The 11,209-nt window shown below is 37.9% G+C and overlaps 1 protein-coding gene across 2 annotated transcripts in view; it reads right to left on the bottom strand.

The window, feature by feature from the left end:
* Positions 1-1,702: 1,702 nt before the first annotated feature.
* nprl3 (NPR3-like, GATOR1 complex subunit) overlaps positions 1,703-11,209 on the bottom strand; it is a 31,441-nt gene continuing 21,934 nt past the window's right edge. For both annotated transcript variants that reach the window (XM_056454063.1, XM_056454064.1), the window contains 5 exons: positions 10,139-10,245; positions 9,897-10,026; positions 6,557-6,746; positions 5,527-5,719; positions 1,703-2,096 (listed from right to left, as the gene is read on the bottom strand). In XM_056454063.1, the coding sequence (XP_056310038.1) occupies positions 1,931-2,096; positions 5,527-5,719; positions 6,557-6,746; positions 9,897-10,026; positions 10,139-10,245 (786 nt within the window). In that variant the 3' untranslated portion in view covers positions 1,703-1,930. The remainder of the gene's footprint in view (positions 2,097-5,526; positions 5,720-6,556; positions 6,747-9,896; positions 10,027-10,138; positions 10,246-11,209) is intronic.

Here is an 11,209-nt window from a genome sequence, read left to right as displayed (position 1 = left end):
TACTTGTGACGCCTGATGATACATTGAGGTCAAGCAAAACAAATCAACCTGTGTGAAACTTATATTAATAATATATTAATTACAGTGTTATTAACAAGTGGCAACCTCCCGCTTTCCTTTGTGAAGCTAAAATGGAAGTAACTAAAACTGCAATTCATCGAAATTCCACTAGTCCTGGCTCCATAATAGAGCAAATTTCTATTGACCTCAATGTTAAAATGGCCAACTTTACAGCAGAAAAAAGGTGTTTACAGCCTGGTACAAAGAACGATTTTGGTTCATATAATAATGTTACCCTTTATGACAACTGTGAGGTGGGTGAATTTTTTTAATAACTAATCCGTTTCATTTATATTAGGTTATATTAAGTCTGCATAATTAAGGGCGTGGCCTCTTGAGTGACAGCTAAGTCTCACTGCTCGCTATCTCGTCACCTCAGCTGATTCTGGCTGATTAGCCACTGAACTCTGCATATACATCGTAATTTTGTGTTGTTGTATGTGGCTTTACACAGTCAATTGCCTTTTGGAATTATTTCTTACAATTATCAGATGATATGGCATGCTGTGTGCACTTAATTGTGCTCACAAACCATTCAAGTGGCCTCCATTCCCCAGGTGAGTTACTTATATCATCTCTATAAACGTATTTCTTTTATTTAAGATCATTGATCATTTATAATTTTCTTTAGAACTTGAATGCACTCCAGAATCTGACAGATTGATTAGCTGTAGGCTATAGAACAGTCATCTGAAATGTTGTCATCAGTTTTATGCCTGGATTTCATAAATAGCCTTCCATTTACTAACACAGGCTACATTTGAAGTGTTTAGAAGTAATTTGCGTTTTCCTCCTGTAGAAAAGCGTCGTAAGAACAATGCTTAGTGGCTCAATGTGTTACAACAGTGTTTTTAAAAGTCTAAACACTTTATTGATATAGTCATGCGATGGTTGGCCACGCCTACTGGTAGCTTCTTTTGGGCTCTTCAGAAACCTATGGGGGATGTCACGGATACTACGTCCATATCTTTTACAGTCTATGGTTATTGCCTGTAATATACAATCTCAACAAACAGAATGAATCATGGCTGCCTTTAAAAAAACGTAAAAGCTAAATAAAAAATGTAAATAAAACATCTTTCAGCTAAAAATGATCATTAAATGTACTATTAAACAAAAAAAATCACCTGCATCTAGATGACCTTAGAATAATAAATAAACAATTTATTATTATCTTATTAATAATTAATAAACAAATTAATGGGTGAATGGATTTGATCTTGAAAGTCCTCAGTGTCCTTTTTACTGTATTGAGGTAAAAATAACTAAAAAGAAAGTCATACAGGTTTGGTATGACATAAATAATAGAGTTTTAGCTATGAACATGTCTGTTATTTCAGTAAGCGCATGATTCTCTAGTAAATACTCCTGTTATTCCTGGTGCTCATTGATTTTGCAGATGTTTGGAAACCCATTTGCACCTCAGGGCAATTACAGCCTCCTTTTTCTTCTTCTTCTGGGCCTCCACACTGAATTCCTTGGGGCATTCAGTCTGGAATTACCATCATGGCATCATGTGTTTTTTGGTCTCGTCTGCTTGAAGAGATGATATATCACATTTGGGAACGAGCTCCAAACAGGAGATGCTTGGATAGGATACTTAAACCATCCATTTTACAGCTGCCCAAGGATGAGCCGCACATCACGACCCCTGGATCGTTTATTAAAATAAACCACATATGAGGTAAAATCATAAAAGGGTAAAATCTTTGGTAAACAAGAGTTATGTACAGTAGATTATGCATAGCTCATTTATAACGCTCTTACGAAGCGGAGATGTTCATTATTTTGTCACAGCTCATAAATTAGTTTAAGCTACCGATGAAGATCAGACAGTTCACAGCCTCCTCACACTCACTTTACTGTTGGTTTACTCTGGTGGAGACTGGAACAGAGAGATGATGGGGTCCTCGTGGTTGGTGATCACCAACACACTGCGAAACTTGTCAAATAAAGTCTTTAGCTGCGAGCGGCGCAGGTTCTCATTGTACATGATCTCTTCTAGGTGATGATGGCCTCTGAAGTAATGCAGCAGCCTAAAGAAAGACAACAGCACGAGCCATTGTTACATTTACTCTAATAATCAATACTTAAATTAAAACTGAAATGTAAGCACATCAGTTTATCACACTGGATAGATGTTTAGCAGACTAAAAAGGATAGCATACATTTGATCAATGGAAAAAGGCAGAAGGTCTGTTTTGAGGATGGCTTTTGGTGTTTTTCTGAACGAGTCAGGACCTTTGGGTCTATGGAGGATGAGGAAGCTCTCAGATTTCATCTAAAATATCTTTATTTGTGTTCTGAAGACAAATGAAAGTCTGAGGGGTTTGAAAACACATGAGGGTGAGTAATTGATAGTGGTGGGAAAAGCGAGGCAAAACAGTCGAAACAGTCGAAGCAAATGTTTCGAAGCTTTAAAACGTTTTTAAACTCATCTATACAGTGTCACCTAGTGGTCATTGTATGTATTGCACAGTTAAGTAAATTGAGGGTATGGACTGATTTCACGCAGTGTCATTTTAACACCGAAATTGAGGCTGCGGTGGGAAGAAACCTGGCAGTAACGCCTGAGTCACACAGGAATGTTGTGTACCTGGCTGTATATCTTATCAGAGAAGAGAAATCGACACAAATTTATACTTTCACCGCCTTCTGAGTGACTCAAAGGTCCATTCTGAATGAATAATGAAAATAAAAAGGGATATTGGATCTTATTTTCAGCTAAGTTAAGGGAAATGGCACTAGTTAGCTAACGTTTTCTTTCCCAAACACACATTTTAGATGCTATTTATCAAACTCAAGTTAATGAACTGATTCACTATATTAGACTTGTCACGATACTGAATTTCGGTATTGAAATAAAAAAAAAGTCCATTCCCCGTTAACATTGAAGGCACTGTTGATGGCGTTCTTAAACACCACTGATTTGCCATTGTGTTCACGTGCTCAACAGAAATGACACTGATTGGCCGTGAAGGTCATCAGTTCACTGCACTTCACCACTGTTTACCGAGTGCAAACACAGACGAGCGATCCGCAGATGAATCGACTGATTTTCGCGGCTTTAAACGCTCCAATGTCCGTTTATCTGTGTGTGCACTGGGTGAAGTGCAGTGAACTGATGACCTTCACGGCCAATCACAGTCCTTTCTGTTGAGCCCTGGTGAACACTATGGCAAATCACCGCTGTTTAAGAACGCGCTCAGCGGTGCCTAAATGTTAGCAGGAAATTGACGTTTTTAAAACTTCAGTACCGGGACAACACTATTACAGACAACACGAGGGTGTGCTACAGAGGGCTGCATTGTTTTATCGCTCACCAGGTTACATAGGCTGAAGCTGGGAAACGTCCCCACAGTGTTTACCTGCTGCCATGAACTGAAGCCTCAGGAGGACACTTGGGCGTATTACTCTGGAAGAGATTGTAATGTTGTTTGATGCCTAATATGCTTTTAATTGTTTAAATTAAACTTAACTGAATGATATTAAAGTGATGTTTACAGCATATCTGCACTTTGAAATCGTGACAACAGCTGGAGGTTTGTAGTACACAGCATGTTGCTGCAATGTTAACAGTGCTGATCCTATACTTCCGGGTTTCTTCCCACTGCAGCCTCGCTTTTGTGTTTTAAAATGGCGGCCGTGTGAAATAGGTGTATTAAACCCCACGTTGTAGAGTTAAGGATTCAAGTGATTTAGTGAAGTGGTGAGATTTCCAGACTAGCTTGAAGAGATAATGGGTTCGAATCCAGGGTGATGCAGCCATAGATGTTAGTTTTTAAATGCTCTGTTCTTGTAACATGCTTTGTTTTAACATTGGTCTGACATCTGAATGAACACTTTGTGAATAAATACATCTTGTTTTGGTCATACAAAGTAACATTATTAAAATACATCAAGTCATAATTTCAGAGCATTTGTACAGACTGGGATTGGAACTCGGGCCATTTGCAGTACATTTACTCTGTGCAGACGCACGGTCCACTAGACTACATGAGATTTTTTCTGACCCTGTCAGACAAAAGCAGATTCGCCTGTCTCGAAACGCTTCTGAAATGCCTGATGTTTGAATCGCTTTAGTCATGTGACCTGGTGTTTCAAAACACTTTAGTCACGTGACCTGGGTGTTTCGAATCACCCTAGTCCTGTGACCTGGGTGTTTCAGATCATGCTTTAGTGCAGTGTTTTGAAACACTTGCGCTTCAGGATCTCGACACTGTGCCAGAATGTCAGTTTCACATCAGCCATCCCTAGTAATCGATACCATAATTTTATTTTGGATATATGAACATTTTAAGGACATGGGGTCTCATTTAGAAATGTGACGTATTCACAAAACAGGCAGAAATGTGCAAATGCTGCTTTTAATGCCAAAGTTGTGATCTAAAAAAAAACTTGATGGGAGAATGTGCGCAGCTTTACGTAAACGCTAAGTAACCATATTTAACTTAAATATTGACTTAGCTGAACAACTATGAATCATCATATCAATAATAAATAAACTGAATATACACAGATCTTATTAATCAGACCACTGTCACTTCAAACTGAATAAAAGACCATCTAAAGAAATGTGATGTTAATCTTGTAGGATTCTGAGTCTTTTTTTCTTTGGTAAATTGTTATTTGTATTCAGCAAATATGCAATAAATTGATTTAAATTAATGAGAAATGACAGTTTTTTAAGAAGAAGTAATTAAATCATACTTTTTAAAATAATCTTTAAAAGGTTTAAGGTCAAGTAATGTTCACGTTTAAAAATGTGAGAAAAAACCCCTTCGTGATGTTGCTCTTTCAAATTGTTTTATGTGCCTCACACAGGTGAGTGGGCTTAACAAGCCACCTGTAGAAAACATACTCTCATCTTCCTGACACATTAACCGATAAAAACATGAAATGTGTTGCACACAGGCAAGTGGGCTTGACAAACCAAACCTCTGAATGAGCGAGTTTGAGCCACTTATACATTAAAGTAGCGTTCTGAAAAAAACAAAACACCCGTGAAGAAACTCGACACAGAGAAACATAAAAACTTACTGCCAGCTAGCGTTTAGGAAGTGTTATTGTAGAGCAACACAAACAGCACGCAGACGTATAAATGCATGACTATGTGTAAGGCAGGCACCGTGGGTCACGCCGACCACTCGATGCAGAAGTATAAGCCAGCCTTAACTCTACCACTATGATTCTCTGAGCACAAACAAGTTCCTTTGTATATCTATCACGTCTTCTGTGCATTCCCTTTTCTTTTTAAATCGCTGAATGCCTCCTCAATTGTTTGCGCTTAGGACAAGAGCATCTGCTGAATGACTAAATGTAAATGTAATCTGCTGATAGTCCAGAATGGTGAAAAACTGATTTTCACAATCAGTAATAAGCTCTTTCTATATCACAGTGCAATTTTTGATAAGAGAGTCATCAACATTATCTAATCAACAATCTACACAAAAGACAGTCAGTCACCTGGCAAACAGACGCAGGTCCTCTGGGTTCTGGGCTGCTGGGACTCTGAGGATGGCCTGCCGCTCGTGTTCAGTCAGGCTGGCCAGAAGAGTTTCTGTCATTCTTTTATTGAGAGGAGAGTCTCCTCCGGTCTGCAGCTCAGCGCTGGAATTATCCATACTGGGACTCGTCAGGGTCATGTCATCACTACTGGCTGCAGACAGAAAACCACTACAATCAGTAATAATCTCTTCAAATCACTTCACCTAAAGAGATCACTCACCGTTTACTCGCACTCAAATGGTTAAAAGAGTTTCTTTCTTCTGTTGAACACTAAACAAGATATTCTGAAGACATCCATAGTAAAAACAAACTATGGAAGTCAGTGGCTGCTTTTCCAGCATTCTTCCAAATATCTTCCTTTGCGTTAAACAGAAAAAAGAAAGTCAAACAGGTTTGAAACAAATGAAGGAAGAGTAAACGATGACTGCATTTTCAGTTTTGGATGAACTACAGTTAAAGTCAGAATTATTAGCCCCCCTGTTTATTTTTTCCCCAATTTCTGTTTAACAGAGAAGATTTTTTTCAACATACAATAGTTTTAATAACTCATTTCTAATAACTAATTTATTTTATCTTTGTCATGATGACAGTCAATAATATTTGACTAGATATTTTTCAAGACACTTCTATACAGCTTAAAGTGACATTCAAAGGCTTAACTGCGTAAACTAAGCAGGTTAGGGTAATTAGGCAAGTTATTGTATAATGATGGTTTGTTCTGTAGACAAAAAAATATATAGCTTAAAGGAGCGAATAATATTGACCTTAAAATGGTTTTTAAAAAATATAAAACTGCTTTTATTCTAGCTGAAATAAAACTTTCTCCAGAAGAAAAAATATTATCAGACATACTGTGAAAACGTCCTTGCTCTGTTAAACATCATTTGGGAAATATTTAAAAAAGAAATAAAAATCAAAGGGGGGCTAATAATTCTGACTTCAACTGTATATATGTTTATGGAGTTGTAGATGTGACTGGGTTGCTCACTGGGAGAGCCGAAGCTCAGGGCGCTGGGTGTGCTCAGACTCCGGCCTGTAACGCGTGTGACTATGGGGAGCTCCTCGTCCCGCAGTCCAGGCTCCTCCTCATTGGGCGGCACCAGCAGACACACATATGTGTGGAGCTGAAAGAGCAGCCTGTGCTGGAGCATCCACACCACCATCTGAATGAGATGAGCCTGCTCATACAAACACACACACATTCATATAGTTAAAGTCCATGTGAAATCCAAATGTAAAGTGTTTATCTTGCTAGCGCACATTCTTGTTCTTTTGAAAACTGGTTTGGTAATCCTCAATCACATTCTGACCATTTGCTTCTGCATTTCCGAATGTCTTTCTCTACTGATATCAGTTTTTACTGCTTCAGCCACAATATTCTTTTTCACCCCTCTCTTATCATTAGTTTGCTATAGGGAATGATGCGTAAAAAGAAAGCCACGCCCCCTACTCAATATTCCATTTCAGTTGGAAGTACATCAACAAACTGAAATAAAAGTCTCAGCAACTTCAGGTTCAAGTGGATTTTAAAGCATCTAAAGCATAGGTCTCAAACTCGATTCCAGGAAGGCCGCAGCTCTGCACTGCTTTGCTCCAACCCTTTTCAAACGGAGCTGATTTAACTAATCAAAGTATTTAAGACTGTTAGGGTGATTAGGGTTGGAGTAAAACTGCAGAGCTGCGGCCATCGGAATTGAGTTTGAGACCTATGATCTAAAGGCAACTAAACAGGCAAACCACTCTAAATCTGGCTTGTATTAACCATTGTTAACAGGAAGTGAAGCAGAATTTGGATTTGGAAGTGCCTTGACGTCTTCCCGCCTTGGAATGCTGCCTCCAAAGAGCTTTTAGATACAGACATTTTAATGGACCAATTAAATAACAGTTTGTTTCCTCGCAGTCATTACTTATCAAACAAATGTCAGATTAGCAAATATTGTCCCATTGCTGACCATTTTCCAGGGATATATGAAACAAACTGGACAAAAATTGTACATTTTTATATACATTATTTAAAATAGTTTAATAAAAACTCATTTGTTTAAAATGAGTGTGTGTTTGTACACTTTGCATATATTAGGGCAGAGAAAGTGGAAAGTAGGGCCAGATGCTATAGGTAAATATAAAAACATGAAGATGCGCATTAGCTTGCAGTAAATGCATTGAGTTATGAGCTTAGAAATGAGTTAATGTAGAGTAGCAGGTTACATTTTCAGATGAACAAGTTATTTCCGGTGTATCCTATTAGCTGTCCCACTGTTCACAACAGTAGCTACATATATTATTTAGTAATAAAACACCTAATGCAATTAAAGGACAGGATTCAAAATGCTTTTCTGTTCTTATCGACCTGTTTTACATTTTATCGCGATAGTCAATTTAACCTCTGTACAGGGTTCTAGGTACTTTAGGACTCCCAAATGACATAACCTTAGGTAAATTAAAACATTGATGACTTATTTTTTTCACATTTCAAGGGATGGTTCATCCAAAACTGAAGGTTATACTTTACTCGGGCTATACTTGTTTCACAAAAAAGAAAATATTCTGAAAAATGCCCTGTACCCATTGACTTGAATAGTATTTGTTTTCCTACTATGGAAGTCAATGGTTACAGGTTTTCAGCTTTCTTCAACATATCCTGTTTTGTGTTCAGCAGAAGATAGAAAGAAACACTTAAAGAAGAAGGAAGCACTTAAAGTCCCAATGTACCGGAAGCTGCAATCGTTATTTTTTCTTTGTATTGTGACGCAGTTCCTAGAAATGAAATATTAAATGAGAAAACAGTGGGCGGGGCTTGTTTTTTCTACTGCGGGCTGAATGGACGTACTAGAAGTAGATATTTCATTCTGACAGATCCGGAAAGGGGTTTTAGAAGAGTTATTACAACCTAACAGACACCTCCTGTTCACCATTTCTGTTTGTTGTCAAAACGGACAGTTAGAGGGGCGTGGTTAACAAACTTAAAATTTTATTACTGTTATAAAGGTGTTGTGTATGCACCATATACTTCACACACAAAAATAAGTTTGATGTTTGTTCAAACTACTTATATACAATAATCTAAAATTCTTGAGTGTTTATTGTGGCAACTTAATTGTTTACTTTATTCCTTCATGTTTTCCCAACACAAATTGATTGTCTGGAACCCAGTGTTTTTTTTTTTTTACAGTGCTAATACGTACACTCACCGGCCACTTTATTAGGTACATCTTACTAGTACCGGGTTGGACCCCCTTTTGCCTTCAGAACTGCCTTAATCCTTCGTGGCATAGATTCAAAAAGGTACTGGAATTATCCCTCTGAGATTTAGGTACATATTGACATGATAGTATCATGCAAAAAGTGCTTTTGGATTGAGTTCTGGTGACTGTGGAGGCCATTTGAGTCCAGTGAACTTATTGTCACGTTCAGAAAACCAGTCTGAGATGATTTAGACTGTTTATGACATGGCGCTTTATCCTGCTGGAAGTAGCCTAGAAGATGGTTACACTGTGGTCATAAAGGGATGGACGGCAAATTGTTGACACCAAATTCTGACCCTACCATCCAAATGTCCAAGCAGAAATCGAGACTCATCAGAGCAGGCAACGTTTTTCCAATCTTCTTTTGTCCAATTTTGGTGAGTTTGTGTGAATTGTAGCCTCAGTTTCCTGTTCTTAGCTGACAGGAGTGGCACCCGGTGTGGTCTTTTGCTGCTGTAGCCCATCTGCCTCAAGGTTCAATGTGTTGTGTGTTCAGAGATGCTCTTCTGCATACCTCGGTTGCAACGAGTGGTTATTTGAGATCAACAAGGCATTTGCGCCAACAGAACTGCCGGTCACTGGATATTTTCTCTTTTTCTGACCATTCTCTGTAAACCCTAGAGATGGTTGTGTGTGAAAATCCCAGTAGATCAGCAGTTTCTGAAATACTCAGACCAGCCCGTCTGGCACCAACAACCATGCCACATTCAAAGTCACTTAAATCCCCATTGTTCCCCATTCTGATGCTCGGTTTGAACCGCAGCAGATCATCTTGGCCATGTCTACATGCCTAAATACATTGAGTTGCTGCCATGTGATTGGCTGATTAGAAATTTGCGTTAAAGAGCAGTTGGACAGGTGTACCTAATAAAGTGGCCGGTGAGTGTACATGGACTGCTGTTTTTGAATTTGATGTGCATGACGAACATGACGTTTGAGGCCTGTTAGCTACGTGTCTCTTTTGTTAAATCCACAAAGTGCAAATAGGTGTTGGGGATGTTTGCTTTACTGTTTTGTGTATCTCTATAAATATGCATAGAAATCAACAGAAGGGACTGCTTACTGGCATGTCAAAACACCAACCTCATGCACAGGGGCATCCAGTGGGTTCCTGAACTCAGACAGAGACACAGGAAGTGAGAATTTGGCCAACATTGAGGGCAGATCGTGACCTGGAAACTGGACAGCGAAGTGCTCGGCCAGAGGAGAGTAGCTGGAAGAGGAAGAACTAATCATGATTATTAATGTCTGCATTTGTATATATATCATTCAACATCCAGACAATGCCAAACAGCATTAGATGGAGCATAGACTGTAGTACTCACATGCAGATGTTTGCATGAGGAGAGAGCATATAAACGTTGTTCTCACAGAGAGGGTAAATAATGATGGCTTTACCCCAGTACACCAAATGTGCTGCTATCTGGAAGACCTGCGGGAGACATAAAAGGGCAGTGGAGTTCAACCAGAGCCCAGCAGGGGGACTCAAGAACTAAAACAACTTATAAGTCAAAGTCTTTCTTATGTTGATTCAACTACAACAGATGTTTTATTCATCTTTGAAGCACTCTTGTGTTGTTGAAGCACATACAATATTGATTAATAGTATGCATTCTGAGCTGAAACGGGTACATAAACAATTCATAAAATGAATTCTTAACAGATTTCTGTGTGTGGTAATGAATCAACTTATTAAAATATATATAAAAAATTAAGGTATAATGCACATTTTGATCATTTTTAAAACTAGTGGTTGCGATATCAATGCTGAAACGATATATTGTGCAGCCCTAATATATAATATAAAGTATAAATACATAGTATAATGTAAAACGTTACAGTTAAGAGTTTATATTTTGAAGCTTCAATGTAAAACTTAATTCGACAATTTTTTTTATAAAAATATTAATAAAACTTCTTACAGGGTTCATACACATTTTTAATTCTAAATTCCACGACTTTTCCAAGACTTTTCCAGAACTTTCAAAGTGCATTTTCATGACGTAATGTTTCATGTAATGTCTACATATACATGGTAAATAATAAGAAAAACAATGCTGTTCAAATTTATTATGGCATATCATAGAACACGCAACAATTTATTCTGTTTAAATTTATTTTAATATCTATGTAAAACTGATTTTAATAATGCTTACACAGCACTAACAACGTGAGAGCAAGTTTTTGGCCAAGGACAGAAAAGAAGTAAAGACAACTAACCTATATTCAAGTTAGGGCTGCACAATATATCGTTTCAGCATTGCAATCGCAATGTGTGCATTTACAATAGTCACATCGCAAGATATGCAATGTTGGGATTATAGTTTAATATATAGTTTAGTCATAATAGAGTACAAGTTTATCATCTGCATGGATTTTTAAAGAGATGGTTCATC

Source organism: Danio aesculapii, chromosome 3, assembly GCF_903798145.1.
Source record: "Danio aesculapii chromosome 3, fDanAes4.1, whole genome shotgun sequence".
Classification (NCBI taxonomy): Eukaryota; Metazoa; Chordata; class Actinopteri; order Cypriniformes; family Danionidae; genus Danio; species Danio aesculapii.
The sequence above is the reverse complement of the archived record's forward strand: the minus strand, read 5'-3'. Positions and strand labels throughout refer to the sequence as shown.